We start from the raw sequence: 22890 nt of genomic DNA on the forward strand, positions 1-22890 counted from the left end.
GGAGGAAGAACCCTGCAAAACCTAACGATGCTACGACAGTCTGTTCCGAAGTTTGGCTTTATGAGTTGTTAGGAGTCCCATGTTTTTTTTTTGTTTTTTTTTTGTTTTTTTTTCTTTTTTGTTTTTTTTTGTTTTTTTTTCTTTTTTTTTTTGTTTTTTTTTGGTTTGTTTTTTTTTGTTTTTTTTGTTTTTTTTGTTTTTTGTGTTTTTTTTGTTTTTTTGTGTTTTTTTTTTGTTTTTTTTTGTTTTTTTTTTTTTCTTTTTTTTTTTTGGAGTCCCATTTTTTGATGGTAATACTGCACTGATTCTAAAGGAATATGCAGCATTATGGGACAGTGAGGCAAGAAAAACATAGAAGTTATATAGTTAGTGTCTTTAAAGTCTAAAAATTTAAGCTATTAATTAAAAAACCTCACATAGTTCACAGCTATCAGATATCTGTGTGTGGATTGGGAGCAGATATCTGTGCGTGGATTGGGAGCTTTTAGCTTTGGAGTGGTTTTTGTAACTCTGTTTACAATAAAAAGGACAGAAGAGCGTGTTACATTGACGAGGTCCCGTTCTTTCCTATGAGCATAATCTTCGCTTGTCCATGAGTCTCTTGAATTCAATGTCTTTCTTTAAGGTGAAAATACTAACTTTGCTGGTTTCTGAGCAGGAGAGGTGATATTTCTCCAGTTCTTGTTTCGAGGGGTTTATGATGTTACAACCCCTCACTTCTCCCTTAAGAGAGGATGGCATTGGAGCGCCGAATACCAATGAAATGATCAGCGCTGAAAGACCTTCTCATAGCAGCTCTACACACGTCTTTGTATTCGTCGTCACACAATCTGGAAATGGCCTAGGAAAGTCAATCAGGTAGAACATAGGTATAATTAGGGGGAAAAAAAAATGTTCGGACCTTAAAAAAACAAAAAAAGCATCATTGATAAGCCACACATCTACATTCGTTTAGATAGTTCATAGTTACTGCTACTTTGGATAGCTGATATCTACACTAACTGACAATTCCCTAAGGTAATAACCTTTAAGGGCTATGATTAGATTGCTGGGGCAAGGGGTAACTTGCCCTAATAACTTAGAGTTACTTAAAAATTGGGTTCCTAATGATAGGCTCCTAATAGCAATATCATCTGTTACCTACACACGTGATCCTTAAACGTAATGGACATACACTTGGGCAAAATCAGTGTTTACTCAGCTATTCAACTTCTATTCAGTTTTCATTAGTTATTACATACTCTAAGAAAATTTTAATCAGGTAGGTATGTGCTGAAGGTAGGAGAGGTCTAATGACAAGCGCTGAAAGGTGCTATTTCACTTGCACATAAATTATGGTAGAAAAACATCTTATTCTAAAGTACCACCAAGGTACCACAGAAAGTATCAATTTTAAATGTGTTCATTTCAGTTGTGAATTTTGCTGTATACCCACCAAAAATCATAAGCCATAAGTATTACTTTGTTCCATGTACGTTACCATTTATATTAAAAACTCATGTACTTTCTACAGCCAGTATCTGAATCCACATTATACCTTCCAAGTATAGGTCTCTCAGGTTAGCCACGGATACTTTGTCTAATAAACTCATGGGACTGAACTGTGATACACATACACACACACACACACACACACACACACGAACTGCAAGCTGAGTAAAAAACAGTTAAGAGGGAATTCCCTGGTGGCGCAGTGGTTAAGAATCCGCCTGCCAATGCAGGGGACACGAGTTTGAGCCCTGGTCCGGGAAGATCCCACATGCCGAGGAGCAACTAAGCCCGTGCGCCACAACTACTGACCCTGCGCTCTAGAGCCCGTGCTCTGCAACAAGGGCAGCCACTGCAATGAGAAGCCTGCGCACCGCAATGAAGAGCAGCCCCCACCCGCCGCAGCTACAGAAAGCCCGCGTGCAGCAGCGAAGACCCAATGCAGCCATAAATAAATAAATACATTTATTTATTTATTAAAAATATCAAGACAGTAGAAATAGTCCAAAACATCAATTATTAAAAAAAAAAAAGACAGTTAAGAGTGGTAAGTAGGGCTTCCCTGGTGGCGCAGTGGTTGAGAATCTGCCTGCCAATGCAGGGGACACGGGTTCGAGCCCTGGTCTGGGAAGATCCCACGTGCCGCGGAGCAGCTGGGCCCGTGAGCCACAATTACTGAGCCTGCGCGTCTGGAGCCTGTGCTCCGCAACAAGAGAGGCCGCGACAGTGAGAGGCCCGCGCACCGCGATGAAGAGTGAGTGGCTCCCGCTTGCCACAACTAGAGAAAGCCCTCGCACAGAAACGAAGACCCAACACAGCCATAAATAAATAAATAAACAAATACTTAAAAAAAAAACAAAAACAATGTCTTTAAAAAAAAAAAAAAAAGAGTGGTAAGTAGATTATGTAGGTACATATGATTAGGGATACAATTTTAAGAAATTATTCATGTATGGTTATATGTAAGTGTAGAGGTTCAAATGGAAAACCATTAAGAACAGATTAACTATGATTTAAAGTATTCTGAATTATGGTTACAGAAGAGACAATTTTTTTTTTTTATAATGTGGGATCCCTGTATAAACCATAAAAGACACAGGAAATATGATGCCAACGGGTCAATAAGCTCTTCAAACTGTTAACAGCTTTCCATTTTCCTAATCACTGCTTAATATAATTTAGCTACAGATGTGGCTTCGGTGGCTGACAGAAAACCCCAGTTAGTGATTTCACAGCCTTACCTCTAAGTTCTGTGCTCTTTCTTTGCTAAGAGGAGCGAATAGAACATTCAGGTTGTTGTCATGTGCTAAGGAGCGAAGGTCAAAGTAGTATTTGGCATACACACTGACAGGAACATAAATATTAAACTGAAGTAGCTCCAGGAAGTGCCTTTCCATCTCATTCCTGGGGGAGGAGGAGAAGACAAAACCAACACAGGACAATTTTAGTCAACTGGGCTATCTTCAAAAATACCATTCTGAGCTACTAGGATGGCTCTAAATACTGTTTTGAAACAAATAATGGCTACCCAGCTGGATTAATACCCTAATGTTCAAACAAGGTACAGCTATTTGTGGTCCTTTCTGCGTCCCAGCACTTTGAGTCTGGGACAAGGGGGAAGAGGTTATGGCCCTCTTATGCACTCATGCTGCTGACTCAGGGGCTCATTCTTCAGAGTTCCATTAGTGCAGCTGTACGATTCATGCTCCACACTCACTCACAAGGCCCCGCTATAGTGATCAGATGAAAGGAATGATGTATGCTGTTTATTAGCTCTGAAGAACTTGCAGACATTTTCACCGGGCTGATGACAGGAAGGGGCTTACTGAAGTAGAGACGAGCCAACAAAAGGAGTGGGCACATCACCACGGCAACAAAATGGATCCATCGAGAGCCACTGCTATTATCTCTGAGGGGGGAAAACTCTTGAGGCAACAAGGATTCATCTCAAGTAAATAAATAAATAAGCTACATTCGATGGGAAAGGGAATCCCCCCACCCCCACCCCGTGCATGGAGCTGTGTCAAAGGGCATAATGCAAGTTTCTGTTCACCTTAAAACCTTACTAGGGTGAGTTGTCGTCACCATGACAGGACAGGATGCACTTTTTAAGCTTAGGAAGGCAGTAAGATTATGTCTCAGCTAGACTAAACCCACTTTACGATACGACCTCTGATAGAGCAGTTGTTTCCCCCGGTGTTAGGAGAGCAGCCCAGAATGTTCAGACCTACCGCCCCTTGCCAGGACAGACTGCACACGCCCACAGAGGGCGAATTCAATGAAGTGGGAAGGTAGAGTGCTGGGAGCAGGCTTCTGCTATATGACCATATCCAGCCATTTGCTTGCCAAATGTTTAAGTAAATAAATATAAAATTAGAGTAAATCTTACCACTTTCCACAGCAATCACTTTAGAGAGTTGATTATATAAAAATGATAAATACCCAAACAAACATGCAAGTGGCTTATTTTACAATACATTTGGTTTCCTGGTTTTAAAGTGTTAATATTTTATCCATTGGATAAATCAACAAATGCTCCATGTTCTCCTGTATGGAGAGCAGAGTATGAGCAGAAATGAGGTTTCTCATTTGTTGAACTTTAAACCTAACTGAACCTACTTCCAAAATTCATTTCCTGTTCATACGGCCAGAAGTCTATAGAAATGTAAACCAGATAATGTTTTGATAATCAGCTAATCAGGACTTAATTTACTACAGGAATAAATGCACTTCACTATCCCTTTTATATTTTCTCCACTAATATATTTTAATTGTGTGGAAATACAGTACTTCATAGGATTAACATGTCTATTAATAGAGCTTTAATCACTGAAGAAAAGCATTATGCCTACAGAATATGCATCTTCTGTGTTTTTTGCTGTTTTTAAATGGCTAGGTGGCTGAAAAGAGCCTACCACTTACAGGCGCAGCAAACTGTCTGAACAGCAGCTGCTCAGTTTAACTTACTCTTTTGAAGGGAAATATATATTTAACAAGACACAGAGATGTTAGAAAGTTTTAAGGAAAAGCTGATAGACAGCAATTTTTCAATTCAGACTCAAAATGAGACCATTACAAATAGTAGTCAACAGCAGAGGGATGAAACAAATGTGTATTAAACACTTTGTTGTAATGCTTTCCAACTCGCAAAGATCCTAAACAAAAGCAGCCTATTATAAACATAACTCCTGGTGATCCTCCGTTCTACACAGAAAAGCGTTGTTTAGAATTAGTTTCTTCATAGCTGGACAGTGCCGCCAATGCTCCTGGGCTCAATGTCTATGAACACCCACACGTTTCCCTGCATGTTCTCGGATGTTGTACCTGGAACCAGAGCCCCAGTCAGCTCAGTTGCAGATTCTGAGAAAATTTCAGCTGCCATCATGGCAGGGATGGTGTTCACGATTACAAATTTTCCTTCCTTCAAGGGACCAGTTTAAAGACTGATGATAGTGTTGGTCAACGTCACTTTAGTTTCTGCAACTTCCAAAAGTACTTCTATTCATTTCAAATTCCTTATCTGCTGTTACACTGTTTGCTAAGATTGCTACCAGCAATATCACCATGACCACCTGGTTTACATGATCACCAAAGTGGGCATTTTCACCAAAAGCCACTTTGACAGCTACTGACAGTCACTGGTCCCTTCTCTTAGTCACAACTTTCCTCGCTTCAGCTGTAAATATGCACTTTGGTAGTTGTGAATTATCTAGAGTAAGGGGCAAAGGTAACAAAAACAAACTCTTGTCCCTGCCTGCCATCTTGATCGGCCTCTGCTGTCCAATATAATCAAGAGGTGTCCTTTCCCATTTTCCTGAATGCCACCCACAAAGACAGGTTCACTGTCAAGCGGGCACTTCGAGAGTCTGCTGGAATTACCTCTCTGGCTCATCCTGCTTCCCACCCTTGGGGCCCTTCACCAGAGCCAGACTGGAAGCCTGGCGTTTCATGCCAATGTGAGCGTGCCATCTGTGAGGAGAACCTGCCTAGTTAACTCAAGGCCCCACAAAGTGCCGCTGTGTTTGCTGAGTGCCCTGGGTGAGGCCCCAGGGATGCTTCCCGGACTACCTGAGAGGTAGGTGTTTCCTAACTCAGCAGACTTTAGGGGAGGAGACAGGAACACAGGGATCTGAAACCTTTATATGTGGCTACCTGTACATCATAGTTTCTGTAACAACAGAACCTCAGATAAAAAGGAGAAAAAGACCAGCAAAAGCAAATACACAATGTGTGACTCAGGTTGAAATTATAACCTGTCAGTAGTCTAGAGGCCCTAAGACCTTAACAGTGGCCACTTGCTTCAAAGACCAGGCATGTGCCCCTTAAAAATGGACTGGACCTGGTAGACAGCTTTAAGAAAGCTGTCAAGTTACTGACTGTACCGTGTTGTTCTGGTAGTGAGCTTGTAAAATGTTTGGCAAAAACCACCAGAAAAATAATTTCAATTTATCAAGCAGAATATTACAACAATAACACATCAAGACCTACCAATTAATGAGGGGAAATACAAATTGTTATACTACAGCTAGATAGAAAGAAGTCTGTAATTTGATGTCTATTTCAGCTCTCTGCACAAGGTAACCTTTCTTAAAATGTAACATTTCTTAAAAATGTAAACTTTATGAGAGCAAATGAGGTATTGGAAAATGGTTAGAAAGTTCACGGTAACCTTACAAACTCACATGTCCTCAACTGTAATGTCCTTGAGGATCTGGCAGTCGTCCACATTCCATACAGCCTGATCGTCCCAAAACTTGGAGGCAAGAAGAATGGCTCCCAAAACAATTCTTTTCCAGTTAGTGGGGCAAATGTCGATCTCAGCATAAGTTAAAAGCCTTTCTAAGTAAACCTGCAAAAGTAGAGCACTGATCTTTGATTTTAGTTCAGTTTAAGTGCTGGGATAAGAATTGTTAGGAATGACAGATTTCATCTCTTTTTGACACCCCTTTTGTTCCTAGGTTCTACAAAGACTTTGCTCAGCCAAGCCAAGGCCAGAGGCCAGGTCACGGTTGTAAGTCAGATATTTCTGTTAGTCTGATATTTCTACTCTGCCCGTGTGAATTTCCAACCCAATTTTGGTCACAGGAATGAAAGGACATCTCAGCAAAGGGCATTCTAAAGACACGCATTGTATTATTACCTTCCCACTTGTCAAGGGCAGCACATACAGCCCAGTGTCGACTTCAACTGTTCAGTAAATGCTTGAGTGCCTATCACGTGCAATGTTAACTACAAGACTGGTGGTGGTTGCATGGCGATTTTACATAACGCTTGAGTGTGTAAAATTCTGGTAAGACTGAGCACATCTTTACCTTCTCTTCAGAGTCACCAGTCCTTTTGCGGCATGAACTTGAAGATAAAAACTGGTGGTCAAGAGAGCCTCCCAGTGGCTGCTGCGTGGCACAGCGGGACAGGCAGTACAGAGGGGCTTTGCAGCCGTCAAGTATTCCCATATTTTGGTGCCTTTTTCAGGAACACACATGCATACAAAGGGTAGTCCTTTTCATATCCCCAATTTTTCACATCTCCATTATCATTTCATTATTCGTTTCTGTCTTACATAATCTGCAGCTTAGTCAATTCTTTTGGTTTTAAGGTGGGAAGACCTGCCTGTGTCTGTATCCCTGGGGCTCCTCTAAACCTGCCGGTTTGTGAGATGATTTCATGGTTTCTTTTACATGTATCAAATGTCTACCCTACAAAGAACTGGATGGAGTTAACAGCTGAGCAAAGATTAGAGAGGTAAGCTGTGATTTGTTGTTACCTCTGTAGAAGAGTGTATATGCCATTTGACAAAAAGAAAAATGTCCAGTTTTAAAGAGTCTGTTTACTCTCTGAAGGGTTATCAGATTGACAGCTCAGATTCGCCCATGCCCTCCAAACTCTACTGTGTTTTCAATCACGGGTATTGAGATTATATGTTCTTAGTGAAATTCGGCTCCCATTCCCCAAAGAACTCAGCACTCTCTAGTACCCTAAGAACGACTCTCCCCGCAAGGTTCAACTCTCTACTTTATGGGACTAATCAGAGGCACTGAAACGACACTGGCAATCTCTCAACTTCCTCTCACCTTTGTACTGGCAAACTTGGTACACGTGCCGCTATTCATTTATCCCACTTGCCCTCCTGTCTCGGAGGAAGCGAGATGTCTTTCTTTTCACTGAAGCTCACTCTCCTGTGAATGAAGTTGATCCCACCTCACTTCTGCAGAGCACTGTGCCCACAGTTAGTCTCTTTTGGAACAACTTCTCCCTCTCTGTCAGAGGCTTCCTCCAGTGTGAATGCTTCCATGTCCCCAGCCTGTCCCCCACTGCCCCTCGACGGCGTCCTCAGGGCTGAGGTCAGCTCCTCATCTCCCATCCTCTCCTTAACCCACTTCAGTCAGCCTCCTGCTGCTACCACTCTACAGAGACTACTCTTGCCGTGGTCACCGGTGCCTTCACACAAACCACCCAGAGCTCTTCGTCCCAGAGCTCCACTCCCCAGGCCTTCCCTCATAAATGAAAGAGCACTGCCACACGCCCAGTCACTGAGACCAAACACCTGCACTTGAGTGTATCCTGCTCCAATCTGTCAGAACTTCTTGTTATCCCTACCTTCACTGGTACCCTGACCGCTTTTCTGTCTGTCACTTCTGACTTGTATCGCTGCCACTGCCTAACTTCTCTGCCTCCCAACAGACTACAGTCTGTTCTCCCCAAAGCAGCCAGGAGAGCCTCTTAAATTAAGAGTACTTTATGCGCCTGCTCCAGATCTGCCAGAGGTTTCCCATCAAACAAATACCTTCTTCCCGTGGCCTGCAAGTTACGAGGCCCTGTGCGGTACGGCCTTGTCCTTCCGTGACCTCATCACCTATGCTCTTTCCCTCATTCCCCGCTCGGATCACAATGGCCACCTTGCTTTTCCTTGAACACACAGAACAAGTTCCTGTCTCAGAGCCTTGCACTTGTCCCCTCTGCCCGTAATGCCAGCGTACCTGATCTTCCTCAGTTCAGCCAGGTCCTGGGTTCAAACATTACCTCTTTAAAGAGGCTCTTCCTGAGCTTTCTAGTAAGCCCCTCTAATCACTTTATCCCTTTACCTTGCTTTCTCTTCATGGTTTTTACCACTACTTGAAATAGTCATCTTTTAAAAAACACTCATTAAAAAAAAACACTTATACTTTGCTATACACCTGAAACTAACACAACACTGTAAATCAACTGTACTCCGATAAAAAAAAAAAAAAAAAAAAAATTTACGTCTTCCACACTTGCTCCATAAAGGCAAGAACTTTATTTATCCAACTTGTTCTCTCCTCCACCCCCCACATGTAGAAAAGTGACACAGAGTAGGTATTCAGTGACATGGTATTTATGACATGAGCAACTTCTTGGTAGCATTTAGCGTTTGGACCATACTCTCCTTCTTGAACCTCTCCTGGTGTCTCTTAGGGTTCTCTGCTGGGTTTCCTACCACTGTAGCCACTCCTCTGGGGGTCTGTCCCTTAAGTGCTGACAGTCCCTACAGATCTATCTTCTAGCCACTTTTTATTTTACATACTTTCTCTGCATTTGAACAGCTACACTTAATTCCCTCCCTCTAGCTCAGATTCATGCTCCAATCCCATATATTCAAATGATTACTAGACACTGCCATTCTGCTGTCTCGCAGGTACATCAAGCTTAACTTGTCTACAAAGAAATGCCCCTCTTCCAACCCAAATACTCTCCTTCCTGCATTTCCTAGCTCTCCATATGCAAGCACCATTCCTGCCTCTCTCAAGCATGTGCTAAGCACTCCAAGTGGCCTGTAGCTCCAAGAAAAGGCCTGTGTCTGATCCAGTACCCGCTGAGGGGTCTCTTTTCAAAAGGACAAGCCTCCCGTCCTCAGTTCTGCCTTGACAGGAGCCGGCAGTGAGGGGCCTAAGTATCCCTTCCCCGCAGACCACGCAGCTGACTTTCCCCCCTACAGGTTTGCTATAGGGAGGAGTAAAACAATCCCAGCTACCTCTCACTTGAATATGATTTATTATTCAAATGATAAAATCTTACCATAGGAATTAGGAATGGATGACAAAAAGGTCCTTACACAGCTGTAGCTTACTTAGCAGGCTAACTAGAGTGAAGCCTTCTGAAGTCCTACTGGCACCCTAGTCCTGGGCAACTTCACATGCAGGCAATAAGAGGACAGCAGGGATGGTTAACACCATTATCCATTATCCAAGGAACAGAGAACTGAGGGCAGTAGTTCTCAATCAGGACACACGTCAGAACTGCCTAGGCAGTACAGTCTGGGACTCAGCTTCAAACTACCCGGCACCTGTTTCTGCCTGTGAACCAGAGCGTTCAGTTATTGCCCCGCCCTACCACCACAACATGCGTCGTCTGTGTGTGCGTGTGTGCACTGTGCGTGCACGTGTCCCCTCAGGTGTGGAAGGAGAAACCAGAAATCTCTCCTGCTGCCTTTAATAGCAATTGTTTTGTGATGAGAAAAGCAATGGCAACATTTTAAATCATAATGATTATTAAAGCTCAAATGTGTATACTTTACTTTCTTTTGATAGGTTTCTCATAATAAAGTTCTAATGATCATTTCAGGAACCTACTTTCATTTGGGAAAAACAGGACCATACCATGTGTACAAGACAGAAATTTCTACAGATGCTTTATGAAAGAAAAAATATCTTACCAAAGTTACTACTGCACTTTCAGCAGTTAGCTGTGCGGCACTACAAAGAGTATGAACAAATCTGTAAATGCATTTGTGTCCAGGATCATGCTCGAAGTATTCCTCTGGAAGCTTTTCTCGCTGAAAGGAGAAAAAATGCAATTTATGTATCCATGGAAGAAAAATACTTAAAAGTACCCTTAAGATAGCAGTCTTCACACTTGGGCACACGTGCCCCTTGAAATAATTTTGGTTGGGTGACATGTCTTGTAGTCTTTTAAATATAAACAATGGGATCCTAAAATACCACAGTGATCCAGTTCTCACCACCATTCATTAAAGAAAAATACAGGCACAACCGCAGAAAATTTATGTATTTCCACGTTCCTCCCCACAGAATTCTAACCAAATGTAAACTATTGGGTTGGCCAAAAAGTTCATTTGGTTTTAAGTAAAAATAAACGACACAGTTTTCATTTTCACCAAGCATTTTATTGAACAATATATTCACTAACCAAACAAACTTTTTGGCCAACCCAATATTTTTAGGCTCAAAAGTCTTGCTGATCACCATATGTCATACTTTTCTGTAATCAACTTTGAAAACACATTTCCAGTGTCCTGTAACCATAAGGCTCTAAGGATGTGCTGTCCTGTACAGCAGTCGCCAGCCACGTGTGGCTACAGAGCACCCGAAGAAGTGAATTTTAAAACTTTGTCATTTTAATTCGTTTAAAATTTAAACAGTTTTCTAATTTTCTTCTTAGAGGCCTTATCATATTAGGTTTATTTACAAATATTTATATTGTTTGATGCTATGGAAAATCATCCTTTAAAAAGATACATTTTCTGTTACTTGGGTATGTTTACTTACCTGCTCACTATTCATACAAAGTGCAACTCGGTTCATATCCATCAACCCCTTATACAACACGCCTTCGGGAAAATGACTAGACACAACATGGCGTGGGGAAGAAGACTTAAAGGAAGATGAATTTGACTTCGAGCTGGAGGAAGTAATTTTCTTCTAGTAATTAATTTCAATGCAAATCAGCATGAAATAAACACAACTGTATAAGAGAAAAATACCACTTCAATAAAACTGACACTTACTGTGAGTGGATGTAATCTCTCATCAAAAATATCCAAGGATCTATCTGCATCTCTATAAAATAAGAATGTGCATTTAAAAAATTAATTCAGGAGTTACTATCTTAGTAAAATATCTGCTAGGAGTAGAGAGAGGGGTAGAGGAAGCTTAACCTTCAACAAAGCAAACAGTTTTATAAATTCTTCTCCTGGATTCCACCCTTAGAAAGGTTTCCTGACCTCTTTTTACTCAGCACATCAAGTTCCGTGAAATCTTTTCTACAACAACCAGCCAGAGTTGCCTCTATAAGCACTGACCCTCCCTAACAGGCAATGCTAGTAAACCAATATATTTTCACTCCTCTAACCTCACACTGGAATATGCAAGAACATTTTATAAAGCAGTGGTGGTGGGCAATAAATTCTTCTCACTTCAATCAATGTGAATATGAGATTCATGGTTTTTTCCCGTTTTTTTCTCTTTAGTTCTTTATATTCTTATTGTGTATTTCTTCTTGTCTCTTTTAAATAGTTGGAGTTAAAAATGTAATTGTCTTTTTATTTTAAAAGAAACCAGGCTTTTTAATTTAAAATTTCACCACACTAATACACTGCGCTCATTTGAACAGCGGTTCTCTAAATGTGGTCTGCAGGCCTCTGGGATTCTCCCCTATCCCCTCCTTCAGGAGGCCCAAGAGGTCAAAACTGCTTTTATAAGAATACTAAGACACTACCTGCCCTTCACATTGTGTGACATTTGCTATGGATGTATAAAAGCAAAAGTGGGTAAAACTGCTGGTTTCTGAGCATGAATCAAGGCAGTGGTACCAAACTGAATTAGAAGTCATTCAATTATTCACTGCCACTTGCAGTTAAAAATCTGCTTTCAGAACATCCTTGATAACAGAGTAAAAATTAATAGTGTTCTTAAACCTTGGTCCTTCTTTTTAATATTCTGAATAAGTGGAAAGTATGCATTAAGCACTTTTACATACTGAAATATGGCTGTGTTAAGGAAAAGCACTTGTGACTTGGCGGTAAGTCATTTTTTTCATAGAACACCATCTTTATTTGAAACACTTTTTTCATCGAACACCATCGTTATTTGAATGTACAACTGACACGGTCATTCTTTCAAAAATGAACAAAGTGAGCCTGTCACTTCAAGGAAAATAACTCTAAAGTTATTTGTTGCCAATGATAAAATTCAAGCCATCAAGCTAAAAATATCAGGATTTTTGGAAAACTTCTACCTTCTATTGTGAACTTGACAACTTCTCAACACTTAAAAGACTTTTCTGGTAAGACTGGTGGTGATACTAACAAAAGTGAGTTTTTGACACTGTCTAAAGAAATGTGAACCAATACTTTCCAAATGGCCAATGTATAATATTATAAAGTCAGGTACAGGTAAAAAGATCTACTCAGTATGCATGACAGATCAATGGGTATTAATTTAACATAGTATTTATTACAAGTTCATTGATATGATTTAGAATTCCATTTTAACTAATTTCAGAAACTAGCACATGCAGACTTCTGGTACAGTATCAAAGAATATACCAAATTATCTGAAGGCTTTAAAAATACATCTTTTTCCAACTATATATCTGCAAGCAGCTGGATCTTCTTCATATTGTTTCTTCAAAACAAATGACTGAAGACAGAATAGGTATGAGAATCAGCTGCCTTCTATTAAGGAGATACTTTTCTCTCAATATTTTTTGTTGTGGAAAATAGTTATTTTTCATTAAAAAAAAAATGACTTATGTTAAACACTGGGGTTCCCAATCAGGGGTGATTTCGTCCCCCAGGGGACTTCTGGCCATGGCTGGAGACAGTTTTGGTTGTCGTAATGTGGAGGGAAGAAGGTGCTACTGGCATCTAGTGAGTAGAGGCCAAGGGTGCTGCTATATATCCTATAACACACAGGACGACACCCCACAACAAAGCATTATCTAGCTCAAAATTTCAATAGTGCTAAGGCAAACCCTGGTTTAACATACAATGGATTTAATTTTTTACATTCTCAATTTCAATTTCTAATACAGTAAATTATCAATATAACCCATATAAACAAATACTCTTTGGGATGCTCAGTAACCTAAGAATTAAGGGTCCTAAGATAAAAATAAATGATTCACTTCTATATTGTAATAAAAGCACTCGAATAATAAAAGCTTACGCCAGTAACATCTATAGTTATTACCTAACACTAAACTTGATACCTTGTAAATTAATTAGCTGGAATAACAAGATAGGTTTTAAAAGAGCTCACCTGTTCTTTATGTGGTAATATATTGCTAAGGTCATACTGTGGAGGAAAAAAAAATACATTGTAATAACTGATTTTTATCATATCAGGCCTGAAGACATTTTTAAAAAGGGGTTAGCAAGGAGGGAAGACCTTCCAGAAGCCCAGTGGCCCCAAAATCCTCGAATTCAGAACAGTACCACATGGGTGCTTTCCCCCTTGTTTTAGGTTCTTCAGCTTTTAGCAAAATTAGGAGACCCAAAATGCTAGATATGCTGTTAGAAGGCATGTTTTGGTTGATTATTATAATATATAAATTATTACATATTTCTCCTGTCATTTGTCCTTCTACCCACAAAACCTTCTGTCCTGTACAAGTTATATCTATCTATACACATGCTTAAATTTAAGCCATATAGTAGTTTGTGTGTGGGGGGGGTGTGTGTGTGTGTGGTTTTTTTGTTAGCCCCTGCATTTCAGTTGATTTAGTTCGCTATCCACCTACCCATCCGTTTTCCATTATTTCCCTAAAAGTAAATAATAAAAGTGCTCTATACCAAAATGATTTAAAATCACTTTTACATAATTATTAGAAAATTTAATAGCAAAATTTTATAGCCACAAAACTGATGATAGGTCTAGCTATCCTGAAATAAGCAGTGCTAATAATACAGCATAATACTACACAGTATACTATTAATGACAGGTATTTCCAAATTATTTTAAATAAAGTATTAACGAACAGATAGATACAAGTCCTTAGGTAGTCTTTTTTAAGTTACTATATTCCTAAGTTATTCACAGCTGTTGTATATTAGGCAACAAAGGGGTTCTCTGGTTAAGTTATATGCTCCCCTTTGTTCTCAGTGTCTAAAATGAAACTCAAAACAATTGAGGGAAGGCAAATCTGAATTTTATAATAGGTCTATAGAATCTTAGCACTTGTATAAAGGCCTGTAACACCGTTAGCATCAAAGATGGATACTTCTATAGTGCTTCAAAGTTTCATCTTCAAATTGATTTTAAAATCACAGCATTAGAAGTTTTATGATGGAAAGGACCACTGAACCGTAGATGACATTTAATTAAACAACCCATTTTACAGAGAAGGGAACCAAGGCTTAAAACTGACTTACCTAAGGTCCCACTAATTATCAGAAGCAGTTCTCTTTCTCCTGCCCTCTAACCAAATAGTGGCTCCCAAGCTCAGCTGCACACTGGGATCATCTGAGAAGCTTTAAAAACTGCCTGGCTTCTGCTTCAAGATGTTCTGATTTAACCGGCACTGGGTATGACTTGGGCATCAGGACTGTTTTTAAAGATCCCCAGATGACTGCAGCGTGCAGCAAAGTTTAGGGATGAATGAGTTAGGGTTAAGATCGGAGAATCACTCGGGATGCTTTTGTCCATATAATCATGCTTCACATCATTCTCCATCTTGTCAAAAGGGGTGTGTGCGTGGGTGAGAGAGAGACAGACAGACAGACAGACACACAGACACTGTGTCTTGGAGGCGGGGGCAGGCGGGTGGACTTTGTGCATCCAGAAACATGTATCTTGAAAAGTTGCATAAGTGATTCTAATAAGGCTCACCTACCCCACTGAGAACAACTACCCCACTGAAAACTAACCCCATGATAAACATTTTCAAAATCATTCCTAAAAGCCAATTGGCCCTATTAATTTTCTCAGTAAACCTTTATTTCACCAATAATGAATGTGATGAATGATCATTTTTAAAACTTCATGAGAGCAAATTAAAATTTACTGTACTTCCAAAAATTAGACTAGGTCGGGAAAAAAAAAGGATGAAACCTACTTGTCTGAGCAAGGTTAATCTTTTTTTTTTTTTTTTAATTTTATTTAATTTTACTTATTTTTGGCTGCATGGGGTCTTTGTTACTGCGCGCGGGCTTTCTCTAGTTGCCAAGAGCGGGGGCTGCTCTTTGTCGTGGTGCGCGGCCTTCTCACTGTGGTGGCTTCTCTTGTTGCACAGCACGGGCTCTAGGTGCGTGGGCTTCAGTAGTTGTGGCACACGGGCTCAGGAGCTGTGGCGCGCGGGCTCTACGGCACAGGCTCAGTAGTTGTGGCGCACGGGTTTAATTGCTCTGCGGCATGTGGGATCTTCCCAGACCAGGGCTCGAACCTGTGTCCCCTGCGTTGGCAGGCAGATTCTTAACCACTACACCACCAGGGAAGTCCCTGAGCAAGGTTAACCTTCAAAGTACTTTTGAATTATATACTGGACATCAGACTCTTTTGAATTCAAAAGAAGCTGCGACTCTAGCCAAAGTAGAGTGGTTTTTGTACCCACAGATTCAGTGTCTTGGCTGAATAAAAACATTCAGTGATGATGTGATAAGTGCCCAAACTCAGGACTTTAGAGATGGGGCTCAGTTTTTGCTGAAACATGATTTGACTGCAACTATTATTGTAAGCAAGAGAGGAAAGTTACATTATTATGACTGTGAACTTGCTGTCTTTAATTAAAGTAGAAGTTACTGATAATTTAAAGAGCTAAAAAAAAAGCTGGCACATTAAAAACCAATTAAAAATATAATTAGCTTATAAAATTAAGACAACAAATAAAATTAAGGATAAGGACATTAATATTTTCAAATAGCATTTCCCAAACTGTGTTCTGGAAAATCAACATTCATATCCTAAGGAGATGTTAATGTTTCGTGGACAACCGCGAGGGAGGAAGCAAGAAGCTCTGCATCCCGTTTGGTTTTTTTCTCTTAAATAAGCTTGAAAGGTTCATCATTAGGGTGTTTTGAAAGTGCATCTCCAATTGTGGACTATGAGGTGCTCCCAGAAATTAAAGAATAGTTTCCATCATCATGACACTGTTCGTGTCTCCTTAAGTATAAGCCTGACCACAGCCACGTTTCCGAAACCTCACCTCTTTTATTGTTCTCTGCTGTGATTGATACAGTGTGTTGGAGATATATTTATATATATAAACAAAAATTAAATGTGTCTATTAAGTTAAAACCTCAGTTGAACAAATTTCATCTACAAAGAAATTAAGCTTGAGTGTGTATTTCTTAAGACTGGTTTGATATATTCTCCCCCTCTTTGGGGGACAGGAAGGAGAAGTAAAATTTCATACAGAAATAGTGCAGGAAAAAAAAAAATGCACAGTGGGATAAATCTGACAAAATCCAATTAAATTTAAATGCAGATTCGCTTTGGTGCCAGTAGGGGACAAGCTGTTCCTTCTTCTAAGAGTAGCTTCCAAAGTAGTATACATTGTTTGAGGACTACAACTCATAAAGAAATAATTTTTTCTAGAAATAGCCAATAAAAAGTGCCTCTCTTTCTCATTATGTTCAACAATGGCTTAACAACAGAAATGCGTCAAATAAAGATTTATACTTTTTCTGGGATTTCTTATTTGCTAACTGGCTTTCCCTTCTATCAAGCGCTCTAAGATTAAAATGGAAACTGAAAATTCATATTTAGGTCCTTGAAATCAATCTATAGTTGACACCAGTTTTTTAACCTGATCACTGAAAAGGACAATTCAAATGAATGAAATTATGTATGGCTAGGATGCTTTTAGCGATAAGGGGGTCTGTCACTCAGCCCTTGGCAACCTACTTGTACTCACCTTTTTACTGTGGTTCTAAGATTAGGCTGGCTGACTGTGCTGTCATCTAGAAATATTGTTGAGCATGAGCTATACTTTTTAGTAAGCTGCCCTGGAGATACCTGAAGGGGAAGGGAAATAGAAGAAAATGTCACAGTAAGTTAAACCTATAAAGTGTGTTTTTTTCCTTGGTTAAAATGTCAAACGATAAAGCATTAAGATTTTTCTTACACTCCATGAACTGCCTGAGTGTGATATCATGTGCAGCTCTATGGGAAACCTCTATACTCTGACTTCCACAGACGAGCTTTGAGAAATGGGTTATAAAATGCTGCCTTGATATAGTACCTATAATCAAACCTGGCAAGCGCCTATTATAAATTACCTTTATAATAATGTAAAAAGTTTAGAATAGGATTTCAGGGTTTTTTCCTTAAGCAATGAAATGCAGCTGAGATTTCCCATTTCTATTCATTTACTACACTAAAAGGTAATGCCTTCTGTAACACCGACGCCGGAGCATCTCACTGCAGTCAATGCACCCCAGTAACAAATGTACTCGTTCAGGAGACGGTGCGACGAGACAAGCGTTTGCGAATCAGAGGCTGGGCGTGCCAGGGCTGCTCTATCGCTAAAAAGCTGGGGGCCGTAAGTCCCTCTGGGCCTCAACTTCCTTATCTGGAGGACAAAAAGGTACTGCTTAAAGATTCTCTCGCATCCAAAAAAAACGGATAAAACAACTCTGAGAATTTAACTTCTCACTTCATGTTTAAGTAAGACTGCCATGACATTACTCAAGTGAGAACCTCAGAGAATACTTGCCATTCATTTCAAAATTGTACTAATTCTGTTCTACGTGTTATTTGACACTCCTGCCTCACCCATGCTGCTCTCTGCCTGCAGTGCCTTTTTCTTCCTCCTGTCCCAGCAAGCTTGACCCCATCTTCCTCTAGGATCCCTTTGCCAGCAGGCACACCACACTTTCTGCACACTCACACATCTAATTTACCAACTGTTCCATGGTCTCAGCTGCTTGCATAGTACCACCCTCTTAAGTAAACAAGCTTCTCCAGGTTAGGAAGATTCTTCTCCTACCTCCAGCTACTGAGCACAGAATCTGGGACAAATTAGGATTCAACAAGTGTTTGAGAAATTATTTAAGATCAGTTACAACTGGAGGTAAATCTTACTAAAGATACAAATTCGTGAGAATTTATCTACAGTGGTATTGGATAGGTGACAAAGAACTTTTTGAGACCCTCTAGAGAATGAACTATCTTTAAAACACTTTAGAAGTATCCATTTATTTGTGAAGAGCCCATGAACATGGCAACAGTCAAATACCAAAATGGCCTAAACTATGTTAGGACAACTCTCTTCCTTAAAGTAAGGCCAATAACCAAATCCCAATCACTGAAAGCCACTGGAAGGAAGAGTAGCATTCTTTAATACCACAGAATACAAACAATTTTAAAGCTGGGTTTTGTTTTTGGTTTTTGTTTGCTTACTAATTCAGATGAGCCTTCCTTCCTCCTTCCTCCTATTAATATAAAATAGTTTTCACCATGCTGTCACACTCTCCCATCAATGTCCTCCACAAATACATGAAAGGTGAGGCAGGGAGAAAATCTAGTTGATGCTTTTTAAAATACAGAGCATTTAAATAAAAATTGCCAGTATCCAATAATCAGAAATATCCAAATGGCATATATAAAACACCATTTTGCTTGTTTCAGATGCTTTATGCAAAGCCACTTATTCCTTATTAACAAAAAGTTCTAGATGTAACATATTTGAAACAGTATCACTATTTGGAAGACTAATTTCTCCTTCAAGCTAGAAATGTTTTAAACTAAAACTATAGCTATTTGGTTAATGTGTAATTTTAGAATCTCAAAAAACAGATACAGCATGAAAAATGAAAATTCACTCATTCAAATACTTTGATTCTAAACGAAGCAGGTTATCTTTTAAGGTCACTACTATTAGGGTATAATATGACATACACTACACGTAATAAAAGTCAATTCTGACCAAAAATCTATATATATGAGGGGAATAAAAATAGTAAGGAAATGTACCAAAATATAGACTAGTTGGTAGAGCTCTGGGTGCTATTTATCCTGTTTTCCTCTATTAAAAACTTTTTTTTCTATTATGAATGTATATTGATTTGTCTTTGGAAATATTACTGCTAAAACATTTAAAATTTTTAATTAGATGTGGTCTATAGTCCTATGGGGGCTCATTTAATGTATCAGCAACTTACAGTCTACTGGCTCGATCCTACAAAAGCAACACTTCCACAGGCCTACTCCTGAAACTATTCAAACTTTCCAGCATCTAGTGTTCACTAAAGGATGGCAGAATTGAAGCCTCTGAGCAAAGCCTAGATATGTTAGCTGCCAGCAGATTACTTTCCTCTCATCTTGCTTGAAAATTTAAGATAACTGTCCTTTATGATTAAAGCCTTACCATTGCTGGCTCACAACCTCAATAAACTGCACTGACACACATAAGGGTATAAAATGCAAATACAAAAAAAAAAAAAAACAAGTAGCAAAAAACACTACTGACAGTTTAATGTTCATAGGTATTATTTCAATTGGTCACTGAAGAAGAGTATTTATCTTCATTCAGCACTAAGGACAAAATACATGGACTTTTACAATCTTTATAAGGGGAAAGGTTGCTTAGTAGACTTCAGGTTTAATGGTGAAGACTAGAAAATAATCATACCTAGGAGGCTAGTAAGTAACAACCCTCAAAGCTTATCATTAAAGGTCAAGTACCTGTTGAAATCCTGCCCCCACCCAATGACTCTTCCCATTGTGCCTACTGCCTCTGATTTTAACCCATTAAAAGAATAAAGCTGGAGAGAGCGAGAGTACGAAGGGCGGCAACCCGAGTCGTGGCAGGACAGGCATTTAGAAAGTTTCTTCCCCTCTTTGACCGAGTATTAGTTGAAAGAAGTGCACCCGAAGTTGTAACCAAAGGAGGCATTATGCTTCCAGAAAAATCGCAAGGAAAAGTATTGCAAGCAATGGTAGTAGCTGTTGGATCAGGCTCTAAAGGAAAGGGTGGAGAGATTCAACCAGTTAGTGTGAAAGTTGGAGATAAAGTTCTTCTCCCAGAATATGGAGGCACCAAAGTAGTTCTAGATGACAAGGATTATTTCTTATTTAGAGATGGTGACATTCTTGGAAAATATGTCGACTAAAATAAGTCACTATTGAAATGGCATCACGTGAAGCTGCCCGTTCCCCCAATGGCATCACGTGAAGCTGCCACTGAAGTTCTGAAATCTTTCATCCTGTAAATAATTTCCGTGTTTCTTTTATAATAAAGTAATGATATCCAAACTAATGATATTCAGTGTCTCTGAAATTTAGTTTTCTCTGTATTGATTTAAACATTCCCAAATAAAAGTATATAAATGAAAAAAAAAAAAAAGAGAATAAAGCTGAAGTTCACTTTTTTCTTCCCCCTTTTCACAAGTTTTGGATACGTTTATTAAGAATCAATGACTTTAACTGAAAAGTCTGTAATACTCCATCTATGTTGCACATTAATGGACAATATGGTAGGGTGAGTGGTTTGAATAGAATTCATACTCCAGGCCTTAGTAGAAAAGTATAATATTCTAATTATAGGTATAATCAAAAATATTGTCTGAATTAATATCGTTAATTAGATTGAATTAAACTTCAAACTCAGAACCTATATTCAAAGAATAAATCTAAGTTTGAGTAGACTGACCACAAATCTATTTCCTCTCCCCCTTCTTTCAGATATCATCTCATTAGAATTAAAGGCATTTTTTTAAAAAGCTATACATAAGACAGGATAAACAGCAGATGATTTTTAATGTTTGAAAGGTGAAAAAACTAGATAAAGGAGTGGTAACTGACATGGCAGAACAGAGGAAGCACAACCTTGGTACCTACAGAGAGTGACTAGGACAGGAACAAGAAAACCAGTTTGTCTTACAGAACCCAAGGCAGGCTCAGAGTTCAGAGGCGTGGTCCCCAAATCCTTGCAGTGAGGCCCATCAGTTAACGAGTTGTCCAAGTGATGCTTCCAATTAGATCTTAACAGACAGCCAAGGACCATCACACGTTTGAGGGAAGCCCCCAACAAGTAAGAGATCAAAACAGGAAGAAGGAATGGGACTTCCCTGGTGGCGCAGTGGTTAAGAATCCGCCTGCCAATGCAGGGGACACGGGTTCGAGCCCTGGCCCAGAAAGATCCCACATACCACAGAGCAACTGAGCCCATGCGCCACAACTACTGAGCCTGTGCTCTAGAGCCCATGAGCCACAACTACTGAAGCCCACACGCCCTAGAGCCTGTGCTCCGCAACAAGAGAAGCCACTGCAATGAGAAGCCCACGCACCCAACAAAGAGTAGGCCCAGCTCACCGCAACCAGAGAAAGCCCACGTGCAGAAACCAAGACCCAATGCAGCCAAAAAATAAATAAATAAAATAAAATATAAGGATGCTTTAAAAAAAAAACAAAACCAAACAGGAAGAAGGAATTGATGGGAGTGATAAAAACTCAGGAGCAAATGAGAACTTGAAATTGCATCAGTGAAAAAAAGAATGACAGGATATAAGAGAACTCTATAAATTGAAAATAAGGTAGACAAAACAATATATTCAATAGAAGGATTAGAGCACAGTCAAGGAAATCTCCAGGAAGCAGGACAAAAAGACAAAATGCAAAGCAGGAGGGGAAAAAAGTTAGCCATCTGGTAAGTCTAAGACTTCCAACATCCGAATAATAGGAACCTGTAAGAAAAAAAACAGAATATCAAAGAAACACACAAAAAAGGTCTATACCAAACCAAATTATGAAATTTCAAAATCCCAGGGAGAGGGAAGGTACTAAAAGGTTCCCGAGAAGGAAGGGATGGGGGAAAATGACTAAAATTGGTAATGTACAATGTACCATACGATGTCAACAGGTTTAAGAGCAACAGTGTAAATGAGAAGATGAGAGGCAAGTGTCTTTAGAATGGCAAAAATTAGTTTCAACTGAGAATTCTATACTTTATCAAATAGAAGGAGTTTCAGAGAGGCTAGATCTCTATAAACTTTCTGCCCATGTGCCCTTTTCCCAGGAAAATGTGCTCCAGTAAAACAAGGAAGTATAACAAGACAAGAGGGAAACAGAATCTAGGACATAGGGGATCCAACATAAGAGAGCAGAGTTATGTGAGATCCCAGATGACTTCACACAGATATCCCAGGAAAAGAGGCATAGAGCAGGCCTAGGGGAACACTAGTCTATATGGGAGTAGGAAGACAAAAGATTGGGGAAAAGTGTCTCCAAGAAAAAAATGGAACAGATGTGGCTTAGTAGACGGAAAATATTTTTGATAGGCATGTGACAAATGTTAAAACATTTGGGGAAAAAAATAGCTGTTAGAAAACAGGCAAGTGAATATAGTCAGGAAATTAATTCCACAGAAAAAATGAAGAATGTGAAAGCAGGGAGACCGGGCAGGGAGCTATTTACTGCATTTGGCTGTGTGAGATCACGTTGGCTAGGAAAAGGGGGGTTGGGTTATCCTAGAGAAGTGCAGAAGTGCTCCAATTTCATTAATATTTAAGAAAAAGAATGAAGGGTGTACAAGGAGGAGGCACAGTCAGAGAACTATATGGCTCAGCAATGCACAATATTTGCAGAGTCGTAGTAATGTAAACATTGATTCTGATTTAATAAAAACTGATACATGTTGAGGGAACACAGGGAGGGAAATAACGTCATGGTGGACCGAAGAAGCTAAGCTGTCACCTGCTATGACAAG

General features: G+C 39.6%; 2 protein-coding genes across 4 annotated transcripts in view; one reads left to right on the forward strand and one right to left on the reverse strand.

Moving 5' to 3' along the window:
* Nucleotides 1-415: 415 nt before the first annotated feature.
* The window catches only part of LOC132369149 (cyclin-Y-like protein 1), a 34337-nt gene continuing 11862 nt past the window's right edge, over nt 416-22890 (reverse strand). For 2 of the 3 annotated variants that reach the window (XM_059928488.1, XM_059928487.1), the window contains 7 exons: nt 17098-17198; nt 13506-13541; nt 11252-11303; nt 10160-10279; nt 6171-6337; nt 2730-2892; nt 416-841 (listed from right to left, as the gene is read on the reverse strand). In XM_059928488.1, coding sequence (XP_059784471.1) covers nt 725-841; nt 2730-2892; nt 6171-6337; nt 10160-10279; nt 11252-11303; nt 13506-13541; nt 17098-17198 — 756 coding nt within the window. In that variant the 3' untranslated portion in view covers nt 416-724. The remainder of the gene's footprint in view (nt 842-2729; nt 2893-6170; nt 6338-10159; nt 10280-11251; nt 11304-13505; nt 13542-17097; nt 17199-22890) is intronic. The other variant, XM_059928489.1, reaches the window with a different exon arrangement.
* LOC132368395 (10 kDa heat shock protein, mitochondrial-like) lies at nt 17861-20330 on the forward strand. Its single transcript, XM_059927082.1, has 2 exons — nt 17861-17874; nt 19942-20330. Exons 1-2 carry the CDS (start codon nt 17861-17863, stop codon nt 20294-20296), a joined length of 369 nt encoding a protein of 122 aa, XP_059783065.1. The 3' UTR covers nt 20297-20330.

This window comes from Balaenoptera ricei, chromosome 7 (assembly GCF_028023285.1).
Source record: "Balaenoptera ricei isolate mBalRic1 chromosome 7, mBalRic1.hap2, whole genome shotgun sequence".
Classification (NCBI taxonomy): Eukaryota; Metazoa; Chordata; class Mammalia; order Artiodactyla; family Balaenopteridae; genus Balaenoptera; species Balaenoptera ricei.